Source organism: Galeopterus variegatus, unplaced genomic scaffold, assembly GCF_000696425.1.
Source record: "Galeopterus variegatus unplaced genomic scaffold, G_variegatus-3.0.2 Scaffold1530, whole genome shotgun sequence".
Classification (NCBI taxonomy): domain Eukaryota; kingdom Metazoa; phylum Chordata; class Mammalia; order Dermoptera; family Cynocephalidae; genus Galeopterus; species Galeopterus variegatus.
Genome location: NW_007727641.1, coordinates 319,414 through 338,680, shown reverse-complemented (window position 1 = coordinate 338,680; position 19,267 = coordinate 319,414). Strand labels below are relative to the sequence as shown.

General features: G+C 39.5%; 1 protein-coding gene across 1 annotated transcript in view; it reads left to right on the top strand.

The window, feature by feature from the left end:
- The window catches only part of LOC103594322 (contactin-associated protein-like 5), a 113,754-nt gene that overhangs the window by 49,965 nt on the left and 44,522 nt on the right, over window positions 1-19,267 (top strand). Inside the window, exons 3-4 of the mRNA XM_008577539.1 lie at window positions 10,421-10,551; window positions 17,967-18,054. Coding sequence (XP_008575761.1) covers window positions 10,421-10,551; window positions 17,967-18,054 — 219 coding nt within the window. The remainder of the gene's footprint in view (window positions 1-10,420; window positions 10,552-17,966; window positions 18,055-19,267) is intronic.

Sequence of the window (19,267 nt, the reverse complement as noted above, 5' to 3'; positions counted from 1 at the left end):
ATTTTGATAGGAATTGCACTGGATATGTAGGGTATTTGTGGTGGTATGGAAATTTTAACAATATTAATTATTCCAATCTATAAACATGGGCTATTTCTTCCATTTAGTTGTGTCTTCTATAATTTCTTTCATCAATGTCTTATCTCATTGTATTTAAGATTTAATTGTGCAAGCAACGATTTAAGGATAAGTGCTGGACAATGGAGTTTGACTTCAGAATGGACACAAATCATGTTTTAATGTTTTCTCTGTGAAGTCTAACAAAGTGGGATTATCATATGTCTTCATTTCATTAAATGCTTTATTTATTTATTTGTTTGTTTATTTATTTATTTATTTACATGCAGTGGGTACTAAGGAAAGATGCCAAGCATGGCTGTTAACCTTCAGAGGGATGTAAATCACAGTCAAATTATAGGAGGTATCTGCATAAAATGGCTGATGTTTAAATGTCCAACCAGGTTAGACATTCCAACATTTATTCTATATGTAAAATTAATATAAAATACTAATGTGCATGTCGTATTTTTTTGAGAACTAAATGATGAAATATGAGAAGAGCATTTAAGATAATCCCTGGAACAAAATGGGCAGCCAATGACATTTTGATGGCATTGATTATAACAATAACAGTAGCTAGTTATTTTTGCCCCAACCCACTTAAGTTCATGTCTGCCTGGAACTCAGAATGTGACATTTGGAAATAATGTCTTAACAAATGTAATTAGATAAATTAAGATGATGCCATATTGGATTTGAGAGTTTTAAATCCAATAACTGGTGTCCTTTTAAGGAGAGGGAGATGTGGATACAGAGACAAGAGATATATAGGGACACAAAAAGGGGAGAAGGCCATGTGACATTATGATAGAGGAAGAAAATTTGAGTGATGCAGCTACAAGCCAAGTAATGCCAAGGATTGTCAGGAGCTACCAGAAGCTAAAAAGAGACAAGATCAAATTCTCCTCTAGAGCCTTCAGAGGAAGTGAGGACCTGCAGATACTTTGATTTCAAATCTCCAGCCTCCAGATCTATGTTGTTACAGCAGCCCTAGGAAATTAAACAGATGAAACCACAACACTGGATGAGATTATCAAGGCTGTGAATATTGATAGAGAAGAAGTGTTTGTATACTGAGCCCTGGAACTTCAACATTAAGAGGGTAAAAAGAAATGGAGAAACCAGCAATGGAGAGGGAGAAAGAATGGCCAGTGAAATAGAAAGAAAATTATGAGAGGGAAATATTACAAGAGTAAAATGTTTTATAAAGAGAAGAGTGTGACTGTGTTAGATGCTAATAAGCGTGAGATGGGAATTGTGAATAGAAAATTGGATTAGGAATGTATGTCATTCATGACCTTGGCAATATAGCCTTGGTGGACACCCAGTGGAGAAATCTGACTGGAGTACGTTTAAGAAAGAGAAATTTGAGACAGAAATTAGAGATAATGCCTCAGAAGTTTCATTGTAGACCAGAAGAGAGCAGAGAAATATGACAATAGCTGAGGTTAAGAAAATTGAAGAGGTTTTCTTTTTTTTTTCCTTTAAGATAGGAAAAATGCTAATGGGAATGATGTAGAAGAGAGAATTAAATAAAAAAAAAAAACGTAAAGGAAAAGGGGGTGTTGCCTAAGTGGCATCTTTGAACAGATGAGAAGGATGAAAAGGAATGGATAGGTTGGCATTAGATGAGAGCCTGAGTAGCTCATGTAAACTGACAGAAAGGAAACCAGAGCACATGTGTTCAGAAATTGACAGGTCAGTAAATATGGTGGCAGGTGTTTGTAGTTCTCTTCGGACGGCTTCAGTTTTCTTAGTGAGGCAAGAGACAAGGTTCTTAGCTAAGAGGAAGAAGAAAGCAGAGTTGAAGGACTAAGAAAGAAGCACATGTGTTCAGAAATTGACAGGTCAGTAAATATGGTGGCAGGTGTTTGTAGTTCTCTTCTGACTGCTTCAGTTTTCTTAGTGAGGCAAGAGACAAGGTTCTTAGCTAAGAGGAAGAAGAAAGCAGAGTTGAAGGACTAAGAAAGAAAAGAAGGCATTGAATGTTTGCCTGAGCCAATAGGTGAATGGACATAGAAAAATCGCTGTGATTGTGAGGACACAGAAAAGGCCCACTTGAAGATGGTGGTCATGAATTTAAGGTGGCTATGAGGAGTTCTTCTGGTCTGTGTTTTCTTCTGCCAGTGAAGCTGTGCAGAAGTATAGTAAGCAATTATGGTTCTACAAAGCAAATGTCCACATTCAATAAGGTAAGAGGGAGCCAAAGGACTTCAGACTTGAGTGATGGACCTGGAAATTTGAGCTGGGCAAGGAGAGAAGATGGGACATGAAGGGGTTGAGGAACACTGAGAAGCTGGTGAGATTAATTACTAGTCCTTGCACTAAGTATTGGGGGAGTCCAGGCATTAGAAGAAAGGGACCAGAAAAGGAGGAGATTGTAGTTAGAAAGTGGTATTCTTATCATTAGAATTATGGAGGGGCTGCGATTATTAGCAATAACAAATACTTAAGTCTGATATTAATTTTGATGCACTAATCAGTCACGGCAATTTGAAAAGCAGTTAGATGGAGGTGCTCAGGTGAGTGTGCATGGATACGGAAGGCGTTGCTGTATGGATCACATTGGACCTAAGGCATAAATGAGGAGGATCTTTCTGGAGAGATCTGTAAGAGGAGCATTTCAGGTGGAGAGAATAGCAGGAACAAAACCTCTGAGGCAGGAGTGAGCTGGGTACATTAGGGGAACATAAAGTAGATCAGTAGCAGTTGGAGTTCAAAGTGTGAGAGCAAATGTGGTATGAAGTGAAATCAAAGAGGTACAGGGGGGAAATCATATAAGGAGGATCTTTCTGGAGAGATCTGTAAGAGGAGCATTTCAGGTGGAGAGAATAGCAGGAACAAAGCCTCTGAGGCAGGAGTGAGCTGGGTACATTAGGGGAACATAAAGTAGGTCAGTAGCAGTTGGAGTTCAAAGTGTGAGAGCAAATGTGGTATGAAGTGAAATCAAAGAGGTACAGGGGGGAAATCATATAAGGCATTGCAGGCTATATCATAGAATTGGATTTTATTCTAAATGCATTGGAGAACCATTAAAACATTTTAAGCAGCAGCATCTGATTTATATGTTAAATATGTGTTTTGAGTGCTGTGTAGAGAATAGATGGTGTGGGGAAATGGGGAGGGAAGACTGAAATCCGAGTGACAAGTTCAGATGTGTTGTCATGGTCCAGGCGGGAGATGGTGGTGGACTGCAGTAGGGTGTGCTGGAGGAGCAGGAAAGAGGTTAAGAGGTGCAGGGTTTATTTTGCAGAGAACAGAGGGCTGTGGATGACTTGGATGTGGGATGTGTGCAGGGTGCTGGTGAGGGAAACAAAATGAAGGAAGCAAGGATGGCTCCTGGAATTTTGACCTGAGCAATAAGAGAGGTGATAAGACTGGAAGAGCAGCTGGTTGGTGAGGAAGTCTGGTTAGTAGAAACTGAAGGGTGCGTTGGAACCTGCATAAGTCTGGGCTTGATAGGGACTGATATGGAATGGAAAGGAATCAGCATGTGGAAGCGCTTTTCTTTCAAACTGAAATGGTAAAGCAAGAAACTGGAAATGCTTTGTTAAAGGAAATATGAGAATGGACTTCCACAGGGGTGGTCCAGTGCCTGGACCAGTCTTCCCTTTGATATTGTGAGAGCCAATAGTACTTCCTGTCTTCTCCTTTAGATCTGACATGCACATTGGGATACCCAGGACAACTTTCTTAAAATATCATTTTGTGTAAATTAGTCCAGCCACACTGTGTTTAAAGCTCCTATGGGATCCCTCTTTACAGAAACAAATCCAAATTCTTTGGCTTTTCACTCCAGACCTTGAGTGTGGGCTTTCTCCTTGCAACTCTCTCCCAAGTTCCCACTCATCTTGCAGAGTCATCGTCTCCCTGTTTTTCAAAATGAGGAGTTTGGTTGGGTAGGTGTCTGCTAAGGTTCTCATCAACTCTATTGGACTACAGTTCTACTGCTTCAGGTGTGGTGAAATCCATCTATATTGTTCTGCTTATACGAGGGTACTTCAAAAAGTGTGTGGAAAAATAGAATTGAAAGATAATACAAATCTTTCCATGAACTTTTTGAAGTATACTCATATCTCAACGCCTGCATAGTTTATCACGTTTTCCCCATCTAAAATCTACCTTCCTTCAATAAATCTTTTTCTCTGAAAAACTTTCTCTGATTGTCTTAACCTTTGTAACTACATATTGCTTTTGAATTCACAAAACATGCATCCTGTAATATCTATCAAATTATCCACCTTTCCTTCTGCCCATGCATCCATTTCTCTGTCCATCCACTCATGCTTCTGTGCGACTGCACACCTCGTTGGAGGCTGCACGGTACACTGGAAAGAGCAAGTACTTTATACCCTTTAGAGTTCTGTACTCCTGGGTTTGAATCCCATTTCATTGTGAATACTATTATTATATATATATGTATTTTTTTACTTGTGGAGTTATTTTGCCCCTCTGAAATTCCACTTTCTAATCTGAAAATTTGATAAAAAAGAAAAATGTTTAGTACCAGGTAAAGTGACTAATGTGTGTGGTAGGCACATCAGAGCAGCAAGTATGACTGTTGCTTTTGTTTCCTTCAACTAGTTTATTAACTCTTTAAAGACAGAACTCTAGTGTTATAATTATTTGTTTCTCTAGTGTCTTACACACAGCAGGCATTGAAGGAATATCCATTTGTAATTTTGGTGAAGTGGTGATAACCTTCTCCATAGTGGCTGTTTTCTTCAACAAATGTCTTCTGGAGATTTAAGATAGGAGGCTCTGTTTTATCCTCTGTACACACAGAAGTGAATAAGCAGCAATTCTTCCTACAGAAGCTTAAATTGAAAAGACGGAGAAAGACAAAAGAGTCATGATAAATTGAGATTGGTATTAAAAGTGAGCACAGTGGCAATGTAGTGGAAGGAAATATATCAGTCTCAAGGGCAAGTGGAGACCTGGTCACGTGAACTAGGTGTTAAAGAATGAGGAGGAGCTTGCCAGGAACATAAAGAGGCACAGGTATTTTCAGCTGAGGGGAAAACAAAAACAAAACAAAACAAAAACACACCCATGTAGAAACAAGGAGAGGCATATCTGGGGGTGGGGGGAGATGCTGATTGTTCAGGTGTGATTAAGATATGAAAAATACATATGTGATGAAGTTGGAAAGTTAAGGAAAGGGCCTCAAATGTCAGGCTAAGAAGTTAGAATTTATCATGTAGAATTAGGAAGACTTAAACATTTTTAAGCACTAGAGTCACATGGCCAAATACATGTTATTACACGCTAATGGCAGTGTGAAAGATAAATTAAAGTAGGAGCACTAGAAGAGTGGGAAAAGGTAAAACAAACAAAAATAATATTCTTGAACTATTGAGGTACAAGAATCTTTACCATAAGTCTGACCAGAAGATGCTGAGCTAGATGTTATTGGGACTTTTCATTTCTAAGTTTCTAGCCCATCATTTTGCATTCTTCTCTGTAGCTGATTGTCAAGCAGGGTATAAATCATGCAATTCTTGCTACAATATCCTTTGTGAAGTAGCTTTGAAAACAGGTCCAACATGTCCCAAGGTGAGCATAGTTTCTCTTTAGCCTGCAAGGTCCTTTTCTGAGCCAGTTATACCTGCTTCAATGTGTGCAGAGAGTCCAACATTGATCAACTTAAAGCCTAGCCAAACTGCATCATAAGATTGTCAGATCTGACCTCTGGACATTGGAGTGTGAGCTCACAAGGGTCAGGCCTGCGGAGAGGGGCTGTTCTCTGGCCTGTGCCTTGTGGGCCTCAAATGAATGATATAAGAGCCTGCCGGGCTCTACTGTTTGTGACCAAATTCCATTAGGGCGAGTTATCTCTCTGAAGGGACATGTGTTTTTCACTGTGTTCCCGGGAGACCAAGGAAGCCAAATGAGTTTGTGGGGTGGGAATGGGGTAAAGGAACAGAGGACAATGGTGGTGGGAGGTTCTCTATAGGCCCCCACCCCCTCTTTAACTCAAGTAGCTCCACATTTTTCTGTTTTTTTTTTTTTTTTTTATAATACTCTTCATTGTAGATCTCATGTGAGTAAAGTGTTTCAATTCAAAACAAATTTGAAAACCACCAGACTCAGCATATAAGGCAAAACCAGAAGTATATTTTTTAAAAAAGCTGGAATGCTAAACACTGGCAAGAGGCAGAAGGTTCAAAGAAGTTGGTGGGAGTTCAAATCTGCATGAATTTTCTGAGACAGCCTCAGACCCAGGTGGGAAGGAAGCTAACTCAGTGCAGATACTGCTTACCTTGGGCCACCGGAATTATCAAATTCCTTTGTCATGGAAAATCCTTCGCAATTTTCACATAGATGTAAACCCAATAACAGGCCAATAAACACGAGGGTGAGGCAGTATCTAAGAACAACTGGCCTCTGGACTTACTGAAAATAAGTACCACTTAGAGTTGTGCTATTTTAGAGAAGTTACTGCTTTAAGTATAAAATATTTCTAAACTCCATTGAATTATTTTGTCCCTTTCTCCCTTCTTTCCTTCCTTCCTTGCCTCCTTCCTTCGGTATTTACTGATTATTTACCATGGACCAGGCACTGGGAACCCAAGGATGGGTAATATATGTCTTGATCCCAAAGGAGTTTACAGATTTGTGGGGGGGATAAGAAAGTAATAGACAACGCAACCCAGTACATGCTAGGATAAAGGTGATTACGGGGACTGTAGGAGCAAAGGAGGGCGTCTTAGAGAAGCCAGGGAAGGCTTCCTGGGAGAGGTAACATCACGCTGAATTCTAAAGGATGGGAGGGAATGAACTTAATGAGAAGGGTTGTCATGGAAGGGCATTCTGGGCAGAGATTATCACTTGGGGTCATTGTGCATGGGAAACCTGTGCTGTTTGGAACCAACTAGAGTTAATTTCTAAATCTGACTCCATAACTTACTAAGAAATATGAAGTTATTCACTTCCCAACAATTTTTTACTTGTAAAATGGAGAAAATTAAAAAAATAAAAAGTATTCCAGGTGAAACTGGGTTGATAAACAGAAACTCAATCATGATGAAATATGTGTGTTAATCCAAGGGGTTTAACTCTGTCCAGAAAGTGACGAGCAAGTTGTCAGGATGTGACTGCCCCCTCTTTGAAGAAGATTCCTCATCATTGTGTTCATACATATATATATATATATTTAATGGTATTGATAATACCTATGGCTTAATTCTAAGAGTAATGACAGGAATTTTGTCTGAAGACACTGGAAGAAGAAGAAAGTGAAAGAGAAGGAGAATAATTAGCAGCAGCAGCAGCAGCAGAACCTGTATATAACTTGACTGCTCCAACATTAATAGGACCCTTAAAAAATAGAGAGGGTACTTACTGGTGACAAAAGGTCATCCTATTATAAATATGTTTTTTTCCACAAGCATATTTGGAAAGAGGGCCTAAAATCAGTTTTATTTTTAATTTCCACATTGTTAATACTTCATCTTTGTTCGTATGCATACACAAAATGACATGTGCCCTTTATAATGTAGCAATGTTAATATAGCAGGAATAAAAAAAAAAAAAAAAAAGACTAGATAGGAATGCATTACAATGTGTTAGAGCAATCACAGCACACTCTTGGCTAGTATAGTCAGCCCAGTTTCTAGTTTATTGGATTTATACACAGCACCTTTCCTCTGTCAGTCCACTGTTTATGGGATTATAAACCTGCAATGTTTACCACTGGGGTAAGCCTGTGGAAGAAGGTGAGGATCAGAGGCCAGGGAGGAAATGGAAGTGCATAGATGAAGCAAGCAGAGAAGGGAGAGGAGGCCCTGAGGATGGGAATAGCTCTGGGTCCCAGGTTCTGCAGAGAAAAGCAGACATGCAACACAAGGCAAGAAGCTGAGGGTAATCTGCTGAGTCACCAGTGCCTACAGCTGGAGGAGTAGGAATGCCTCTTAGCTCCACAACCAAGTAGCTAAAGAAGAAGCTAGGGTAATTAATGCGCCCCCAGCCCTGACCCCAGACCCTCCTTCATCTCACCCCCATGCCTCACAGAGGACTGGAAGTCACCCTTTTGTGGTGTCAAACTTATTTTGAAAAGTTATAGATTCAATTTTCTCTTCCTCGAAGTCATGTGAAAATGAGTTAGTGAGAGGTTTCAGGATATCACGCTGGGGTTCTTTAAGAGGTATTGATTGCATCAAAAATTCTAAGAGGATGAGAGAAATATTTCTAGAAGAACTAGTGGAGGTGCTTTATCATAAACTGGGATGTTGGGGAAGCTTCAGAAGCTTCTTAAAAGCTTCTCTGTTGAGATTATTGGTACCTGTTACGATGGCAAGGCAGGTGTTAGTAAAGATATATAAAACACAAGTGATGTCTAAAATAGAAAAATACATAAAAAACATGTATGTGAGTGTGAATTACACAGTATCATGGGAAAAGTACAAATAGCTTTAGAATGTGGCATTTATCACCATGCCTGGCACTTAATTATCACTCGCTGATTTACTTTACTAGGTTGAATTAATTATTAAAACACCTAGGTTCTTAGAATTAGAAGGAGCTTGGAAGAGCATGCTGCCCAACAGCCCATGAGTGCCCGAGATAGGCCCTTTCCTACCATAGGCAGGTGGAGTCGCCTTGCCCCATGTCTGCACATGGCACTACCAACCCTGCCCAACTCCTCTCAGCACAAATCATGCTGCTGCTAGGAAGCTATGATTAATTTTGTGATAAAATAAGAAAAAATAATACTAAAAATTGGAAATCTGAAATAGTCAGAACCAAAAAGAGAACAAACCAGGAAAGCAAGGATTAGATGTGGAGAGAGCTTCTTGTTTTGGCTGATTGTGCTGGGTAATGTTGTTATAGCCCCCCAAATATTTTTTCATATTCTGTTTAGGTTATCTTCCGATCTTATTTCACATGTATGTATTCTGACATTCCATGAGCAAAAGAATCCAAATACTTGGGTGAGGACTGAGAATCAGCCATGCACAAGCTGGCTTGGTTACTCACAAGCCTCTTGTCTTTTCAGTATTGGCAGCATAAGAAAATTGGGAGGGCAAAGGAAGGTCAGAGAGATTTTTTTGAGGGGGAGCATGAGAAACGTTGAGTCACCTTAATACTTCTTGGCTCAAATTTGACTGAATGTTCCTTTTTCCCTAATGGCCATCAGCTTATGACAGTATCCCTCACCTCTAATTGTTTTCTGCCTGTACATACAAGGGTACTTCAAAAAGTTCATTGAAAGATTGCACTATCTTTTCATTCTATTTTTCCACGAACTTTTTGAGATACCTTGTACATCCAGGGAAGAGGTTTTGTCATCTGGTGTGCATGGATTGCAATGACATTAGACCAGATGACTGATGCAGAATGGAAAAGAAGAAAAGTGGTATGGGCTACTCAGCTCAAGTCTCTCAGCCAGGGATTACAGGGAAAGGATTAAAAGTCACAGTGCCAAAGATAAAGTAGCCACTCAGTAAATGTCTGCTCCCTATGGCACTTTTCTCATATACAATGGCTTTCAATATGATCCACACTAGAGCTACCGTTTTGGATTATGACCTAGTATATTCTCCTTTCTCTCTCTCTCTCTCTCTCTCTCTCTTGCGTGCGCACACACACACACACACACACACACACACACACACAGCTGATATACTTCTATCCTTAATATGTCTCCTGGGCTACTCATATTTCCTTTTCAGTTCTGTTCCATTTTGTAAGAAATGCTGAAAGAGACCCAAGAAATTGATTTCCTGATCTGCAATGGATAGAGAACAGCTATTTGAAAAAAAAAAAAAACTGTTCTAATGAAATTTGAATGTCCCAATGGGCCATAAAGGGTTAAAGTGAGTCACTGTCCCCTAACCACAAGACACTCCAGTCAGGGGCATTATACATCAATGGGCAATGACAGAATGGAGTTCTTTTTCTCTTGCTTAAATCTAAAAGGGAGATGGCAATTAGAAAGAGAGTTGTAGAAAGTGTTAGGAATTGAGAAAGAATAGAAAAGATCTTAACTCTACCTTATTAAAGTTTCACAGTCCAATTACAAAATAGATGTTTTATTTTCAGAACTGTCATTTTGGTTTCTGATAAGACCACACACACACACACACACACACACACACACACTCTCTCTCTCTCTCTCTCTCTCTCTCTCTCTCTCTCTCTCTCTCTCTCTCTCTCTAACTTTAATTTTGCAGCTATACACAGAATTTTCTATGTGGACTTTGATGAACATATACAATACATTTTAAAAATATGAATGATGAAAAGATTGAGTATTGGTCCCTAGAAAACGATAATGATCAATTAAAAGACAATCTAATCATATCTTCACATTTTATGGTATATTTTAAATTCTAATCTCTAATGTTGTTCTTTCAAGGAAGCTTACAGGTTCGCTATCAGCTAAGCAAGGAAGAAACCCACATATTCACCATTGATGTAGAGAATTTTGCCAACAGAAGGATGCACCACTTGAAGATTAACCGAGAAGGGAGAGAGCTTACTGTACAGGTACCTTCCTTTCCTTCCTCCCACTCAGCCAATGCTCCTTGGCTGTTTGATCAAACTTCTGTGAGCTTCTACCCAAAGTGAACTGTAGAGCCAAATGCTGAAAATATAGATGTAAGTCACACTTGACCCTCATCTTTGAAGAACTAGAATAGTGGTTCTAAAGATTTGCTCCTGACTTCCCACTAGCATTAGCATCTCCTGGGACCTTGTTAAAAATGCAAATTCTTGGGTCCCACACCACTTAATCAAAAACTATTGGAGAAGAGAAAGCAGCAGGAGATTTTAATGTCTGCTCAAGCTTGATAACCCCTGAACTGGACTGTAGAGAGGAAGATGCACAGGTAAAGGGGCGGTGGCAAGGGCTCTGGGGGAAGTGTGCACAGGTGGTACGGGAGCACTGAGGAGAGTATAGGTTGCATCTAGGTATCAGTACTTACTTCCTGGAAGAACTTAGGAGTAAACTGAGTCCTGAAGAGGAGTAGGAGTTGGCTAGGTGGAGAAGGGAGAGGACAGTGTTTAGGAAGGGGGTCCATGTGAACACATGCAAAGCTGTCTGAAAGAGCACAGTGTGTGGCAGACATTCTAGGAAGCCCCAGTGGTCTCAGGACAAAAGGCAGGTAGCAGGTGATGGCAGATCACAATTGAGAACAGGCAGAATCCAGATCTTCTCCTTTAGAATCATGACCTCAAGTGAGCCCTTAACTCTGCACAAGAATCACCCCGTAGTTTTTTTCAATTTGTCCACTCTCTTGCTCTCCTTGATGGCCACTATAAACTTCCTTCTCTCTCCTTTTATACTTCCAACAATTGCAACCCTCTCTTCACTCTCAGTGGATGATGTTGCTTTCATCTTTCTTGTGAAAATTGCGGCATTCAGAGGAGAATATTTACACACTCGTAAACATGTGGGTGCCCTACCTGCGTCAGTGTCCTTCTACTCTCTATTCTTCCTGCTGCTGAATGTGAATAGTTCATAGCTTGACCTACTCCCTTCCTACCTGTGGGCCAGATCTCATACCCTGCTGAAGAACATCACTCCGACATTCTCTCTGCCTGTCTTTCCCCCAGTTTTTCAGCTTTACCAAATGACTCTGCAAAACATATAATGAGCAATTATTACACACATTCATAAAAAACACCACACAACAACAAACAAAGACCCCTCTGGGTCAAAAGAGAAAAATCTCTCTCTTACCTGATTTCATATCCTGTCTCATTTTCTCTTTCATTTTGTTCTGAAAATCCTTGGAAATGTTGTGTATATACTTGATCTCCAAATTGTCCCTTCCTTTATCCTAAACCCACATCAACATGATTTTGTCTCTGTGCTGCAGCAAAATTGTACTTCTCAGACACTGATGGCCTTACCTTATAAAATCCAGGGCTCGTGTCTGAGTCTTACCCTTACTTGTCCTCTCAGTGGTTATTGACACAGTGATTGCTTTCTGCTCTTGAGACCCGACTTGACTCTTGTTTGCTTGCAGGATACCACTCTCGCCTGTTGATCTTTCTGCCTCTGTTGTTGCTCGTTCCTGCCTCTTTTTTGGTACCCCTTATCTCTCCAAACTCTACCCATTGGAGCACCCCAGAACTCCATCTTCAGACTCCTTCTGTTCTGTATCTACATTCACTCCATGGCTCATCTCATTCAATCTCATATTTTTAAATGTCATGTGTATACTGATGAATCAATCCCAAACATATATCTAACTCTAATCCTCTCCATGAATTCCACACCTTATATCTTATAAGCCTACTTGACTTTTCTATTTGGATGTTTGTTAGGTATCTTAATTTAAATGTTATTTAAATAAACACTTAAAACTCAATTACTGAGAATTTCCCCAAACCGCCTTATCCCTCATAACCTTCCGTATCTCAGTTACTGGCAGCTCCATTCTTCTAGCTGCTTAGTATCAAAATTGTGGCATTGTCTCTGATGTCTCTTTTTCTCTCACATACCACTTCCTGTTTATCAACGGCTTCTACTTTGCCCCAAGCCACCCTCATTCTTTCCATGGATTATTACTGTTTACAGTTGCCTCTTAATTGACATACCTTTGCTTATCTTTTTATTCTCCTGCTCTCTGTTCTCAGCACAGACACCGGAGTGGTCCCATTAAAAGAGTCAAATCGTGGTACTCTTTTCTCCAAACCCTGCTGGTGGTTTCCCTTCTCACACATAGTAAAAGCCAAAGACCTTGCTGTGATTTAACAGGATCTCCACGATCTGACATCCCTGCTCCCTTCCCACAGTTACTTCTCTAACCTCATCTACTGCATTCCCTCTGTAGCTGGATATTTCCAGAGCCCTTAAACTCACACAGAGTGAGTTTGCTTTGCTGAGAATGCTATTCCCCATGTAACTGCATGCCTAGTTCTTATACTTGTTTCAGGACTTGAATGACTCAAAATGTCGTTCTCAATGAGACCCTCTCTGATCATCGTTATTTAATGCAGCAATCTATCTCCTTGACTTCAGCCCTACACTCCCCATGACCCTTACCTGCTTTATTTTTTTTCCTCCTAGAACTTAACACTATGTGACATACGATAAACTTTACTTACTTATCAAATTTTCTGTCCTGTCTTCCTTCTCTAGAATGAAGTTTCATGAGAAGAGGGATTTTTAACCACTTTCATTACTACAGAAGCCCCCTTTATCAAGCAGTGCCTAACATGCAGTAGGCATTCAATAAATATGTGTGAACTAAATGGATGATTTACACAGGGCCTAAGGTACTAGGTGGAGAAGGCAGAATTGGTCTTGTGGAGAGGGGAAGGGAATGCACTGGATTTTAAGTAAGGGGGTACCATGGTCAGATTTCCACTTTCAGGGGTTCCCTGTGATCACTGTTTGGAAAGATGTATTTGGGAGTGATGAGACCTGCAGCAGAGACCAGGCAGGAGGGGATCATGAGGCCTCAGCTAGTGCAGTGTGGGCAGCCATGGCAAGAAGGATTTGGGAGATGTCTTAGGATTAACATCAGTAGCACTAGGTGACCTTTGGGATATGGAATGTGAGAGTAGTCAACACTGATCATTGGTTACCTCAATTAGATGGAAGTTTGGGAATGATTGTCAAATATATGGTACAAATAACAATTCCCGGTTGATCAGGATTTAATTGGCTTACTCTAACATTTACTCCTGAAATAAGCAGAGTAGAGGGGTGAGGGTGGGAGAAGGCTTCTGAGCAAGTTTAGGTTGTGGCCAAATTGGGAGATGGAAGGAATGGGAATAACAACTTCTTGTTTGAATATGTTTTGATTCAGGTGCCAGTGGGACAGCTGGGTGACATTCTGGTGGCATTCGTACATATGGCTCCCTTTTCTTCCTTCTTTATAGTTCTTGACTTCTTTTCCACAAATGAAACATATAAATATGATAGCGGGAGAGCAATAAGAGGTATTTTCTTCTCTCTTCCATCTAATGAATTCCCACCAGTCAATGTATTGCCAGTGATAAGCACATATTGAGAACATACTACCTCCACAGTGCTAAAGGGAGAAGAAAGAACTAGAGGTAGTCTCTTTGTTTTTAACATTTAATCAGTTTATTGACATAGTAACATTGCACACTTGCCTCCCTGATTCTCCCACTCCCCTCACCCAATCTAGATCTCTTCCTCTTTCTCCCCATAGAACAAACTACTCAGTGAAAACATAAAAGGGCAGGATACATCTGCATCCCCAGTCCTGCCCCTAAGTCCTGTGGAGCAGTGTCTCCTGCACTACTCAGAACCTGTTAGAAAGGGAGGACAGGCAGATATCACTGTACTCATACCCATACAGCCAGAATCGTCCCAAAGAATAGATTCCCCCACAACCCCTGGCCCTGAATTGCTAAATTCTACTCTTCTCTGTTCTTTGTGACCATAGGAAAGAGACCTCGGGGCCTGGGCCTGCAGTCAGTAGCAAGAACTCATGGTGATAATTTGAGAACTGGAATTTGGCTAGTGTTTTATAAGGCTCAGGTGCCTCCAAAAATGCCCTGGTGGTGGAGGTGAACTTCACTTATTATAAATTATTTATAATTAAATATTGTAAATAAGCGTCCTTATTTATAGTGCATTGATAACGTTAAATAGGTTAAACCAGTTTAACCAAATGCCAGCACAATGCTAATCTTCTTAAGGAAGGTAGGGCCAGACCTTTTTGAAGCCAACCAGTTAATTCCTTCCTTTCAGAGATAAAGATCCTGAGGCTGAGAGAGGCATCCCTAGAGAAAGGGAAACTTGGGTGTGAATTCATGCTCTGTTACTTAGATGATATAGGATCATAGACAAGTTACTCACCTCTTTGAGCTTCAGTCTATATATATATATGTATTTTCCTGATATTCATCCGTAGGATATTTTCCAGTAGCTGATTATTCTACACAGGCTACAATGGCTAGGCTTTTACTTTTAAACCATAACTTTCCCATTATTTTGACTCTAAAATTTGCTCTAAATCTTCCTGCTTCAATTTTCCATTTACCTGGATATTTCCCTTTTTTTTCTATGTAGATTATCCACTCACTGTATCCTAAATCAATCTATCTATCTATCTATCTATCTATCTATCTATCTATCTATCTATCTATTTATCTAAAAGGATGAATGAAACTAAGCTCAGTCAGTTCTGGTAAATATTATATGAAAGAACATACCTACCTAAAGGACCAAGCATAGAGCCTGACATCTAGGGCTTTCTCAAAAATTGTTTCTTCCATTTTCATCCCTTTTCTCATCCCATTTAATGACTTGATGAGGTCACCAGATATTCTGAGGTCAGCAAAGCTTCTCTAGGCCAGATTGCAAACCTCACAATTATAATTAAAGATAAAAGCAATACTAAACCATTAATTAGGCATAAGGAAGTCTAAACAAAACAGTGCATTTTTCATTAACTACTCCAATGATTGTCTAACTCATATCGTACAGAATAAGGTTCTAAAAAGAAACATTTGTGGTTACCCACCTCCCTTTATTTTGCTTTTGCCCTAAGCATTCACTCAGTTTTTCAAATAGGTAATTCAATACCTGAACCAGTGCTAGTGTGCAGGTGCGGTCCCCCTGTGCCAGGGCTGGACCCATCCTCAAGCGGCCTCAGGTCTTCTTTGAGTCGTCTCACCTTCCTCTACAAACCTATACAAATGCTCGTTTTGCTAAAAACCTCTTTAATTGAGTGTCACTTACCTCCTTCTCTCTGTCATTAGTCATCTGGTTAAAGTGCTAAGGAGCAAGCAAGTTCCCACAAAGCAAAACAGCAGGACAGGAATGACTCCTGTATTTGAACAATTCACTCTTCTTTGTATGACATTCGAGGACTGTAAATGTTCAGGAAATTGCTTGCAGATGGAAGCTGACCTTATGGAGCATGGGGAGGAGGTAGGGCAGAAGCTAGAGGAATCTCATCTCAACCTCCTGTTCTAAGAATCCTGTTACTTTTCTCAACTTAGTGAAAAATTTCCATCCACTTTAGCCCCGTCTCCTACTTGGGCAACAAAGCATGAGGGGAAGCATACTGCCCCCTGCTGGAAGGGGCCGTTCCAAAGAAAGAATAAGAGGAGGCAGGTGAGAAGCTCTGCAGTAGGTCAGGAAGAAAACTCCCTCAGGGCAAGGGCTAAACATGAACTCATGAGCACTAAAGAGATATGGATGGGGATCAAATGTACCAAAGACCTTATGTTGTAACTAGACATCCGGGTGTTTTGATGGACTCTGTTTTCACAGCCCACAAGTGAGAAGTGGAAACAATACAGAATGTTCATTTATTCACTCAGAGAACTTTGACATTTTCTATGCTAGACCCTACAGAAAACATATATAGATAAGATGTGTAAGATGTGAACTGTGTCCTCAAAGAATCAACAGTTTAGTGGGTACATAGATACATAGATACATAGATACATAGATACATAGATACATAGATACATAGATACATAGATACATAGATACATAGATACATAGATACATAGATACATAGATACATAGATACATAGATACATAGATACATAGATACATAGATACATAGATACATAGATACATAGATACATAGATACATAGATACATAGATACATAGATACATAGATACATAGATACATAGATACATAGATACATAGATACATAGATACATAGATACATAGATACATAGATACATAGATAGATAGATAGATAGATAGATAGATACATAGATACATAGATACATAGATACATAGATAGATACATAGATAGATACATAGATAGATACATAGATACATAGATAAGCAGATCATTATAATGCAGCGTCTTAAATGCAAGGTTAAAGATAGAAAAAGCCATGATGAAAACAGAGAAGAGGGTCAACTACCTAACCAAATCATGGAGGAAAGCTTTCTGAAGGGGACGGACTCTGGGAGCTCTTCAAACAGTATCTGGCACGCAGTAGATACTGAAATGTCTGTTGAATGAGTATTCTAGAAATCCAGATATAAAAAGACACAGTATGCATCTACAAGTTACTCAAATATCTAGAAAGAAGTGACAAATAAAGCATACATAATGTCATGTGGTGGGTGGGCCATGTGACAGTGGGAAATTGCTCTTGTTATATTGTGTGGTCTTGGCCAAATTTTTGATCTTTGTGACATCAGTCTCTCCATCTCTAAGGCAGGGATAATAATACCTATCTCATAGCTTTCTAGAAAGGAATAGGATTTGAAAGATGAATTAGTACTATGTCTCGTACACACCACATGTTCAATAAATAACAAATATCATTACAGTGCAATTTAATAGCCATTGACTTCTGTCATAGGAGAAACCACCGCAGGACCAGGAGTTTCCTGGAAGAGGGTCATTCTGACCTAGTGAGTGCAGAAGGAAAGTCATGACTGGGGTAGATGGGAGGATTAGATATTAGTCCTGAATCTGCTGCCAAATGTTTTGTCCAACTGCAGACCTTGCTCAGGAAAGTCCTCAGCCACACCTGAATGAGACCAGATCAGAATGAAGGAGCAACAGGGGCAGTGGTGGCCCTAAGGACAACAGGGGAGAAGGGGGAAGAAATAGGAAAAGAGTGCCTGCTTCCCATTTAATGTTCATTCTGCTCAGCAAGTTCCTGAGCAGGTTTCATTTGTTTGCTTCTTGGTAGCAAAGAATTTAGCAAGAAAATCTCAGTGTGAAGATAAATACCTCTCAAAAGCTGTATGGAATTTCCCAGGGAGAGAATGCTTGTACAAAAGCCCTTATTTCACAAAGAAGAAAGAAAGGGGTATTTTCGATGTTCTGTGGGAAAATTAAGGAGACATTTCTAATCTCTCTTGAGAGAAAATCCCAGAGAGGGGTCTTTTCTCTGTGTGCAGTTTCAAGCTATTTCCAGATGGGAGAGTTTTATGTCCTTTACCTGAAGACCTCTGCTGATGTGCCTTTGTTTCCTGTTTTTGTGCAGATGGACCAACAACTCATACTCAGTTATAATTTCTCCCCAGTAGCTGAGTTCCAGGTTATAAGGTCACTCACCCTGGGCAAAGTCACAGGTATGTTGTTCTGGTTCATACCTTTCCAATGGGCTTTGTTAAAATAAATGAATAAATGACTTCTATTGGGATGTTTATTGATTCAAATCTGGGATCTTTTCATCCCATAATATCCAAGATCTGAAACCAAGATTTCTGACACAGGAAATACTAAGATATATGTGCGGCATTTATATTGACTTTATAGAAGTTTGTAAAATATAGAAGTAAGTAAAATAATTATTTTCTATTAATTTGTAATTATTTTTTAAAAATATTTTACTTACATTCACATAACTTTTACTTAAGGAAATTAAGTAAAGAAATTAAAAATTTGAACAACCCAATAACTCATCAACAATTGAAAGGAGATTGTAATCTCCTAATGTAATAGTGGGGTTTCTTTTTTCTAGTGGGTGTTCTATGAATTGTTGCCTTATACATGATGAGGGTGTTTATTACTTGCATGCAAGGTTGAAATTTTTGTATGTTATTAATGAATTGAACATTTTATCATACCAAAGCAATTTTTAACTCTAATAATGTCTTTTAGTGCTTAAATCTATTTTTCTTATTATCAGTTAAAGCTAGTACAGTTTGCTTAGCTCAGTACAAGGGATCTTCAAAATGTTCATGGAAGCAGTCATATTATCTTCTAATTCAATTTTTCAGGAACTTTTTGAAGTACTGTCGTATTTGCCTGGTCTATCTTTTCTCATTCTTCTTATAATCTTTCCTTTTCCTTAAGCCTTATGTATGATCTGGAGAAAATACAGCTGAATTTTGATTTTTATATCCAATCTGGCCATCTCTGTTTTTCAAATTGTGAATGTAGTTCCTTTTTCATTCTGGGGTTGTTGTATGGTTTAGACTTGTTTCTCCCACCTTGTTTTCTATTTGTCCAGTTTTTCCTGTAATTCTATCATGTTCTTTCTTACTCTCTAAATCACAGCACAGTACAGAAAACATTAATAATTCCAGGTGTTTTAGGCAGGAATAAATCTAATACACGGTGTTAGTTGCTTACAAAATTGTTGCAGCACTTATGGTGTGGGTTCTTGTTAGAGCCTTTTGAAATGACTCCCCAAGAAATCACAAACCGATTAATGAGGAGCTATTGCCCACTGATACTAAACAAGGATCCAGAAGCCACAGCGGCCCCAGTACTGCATGTCAATTCACAAGAGGCAGGAGAAAGTCTCTAAAAATGACTGCAGAGAATGATCTGCTACCA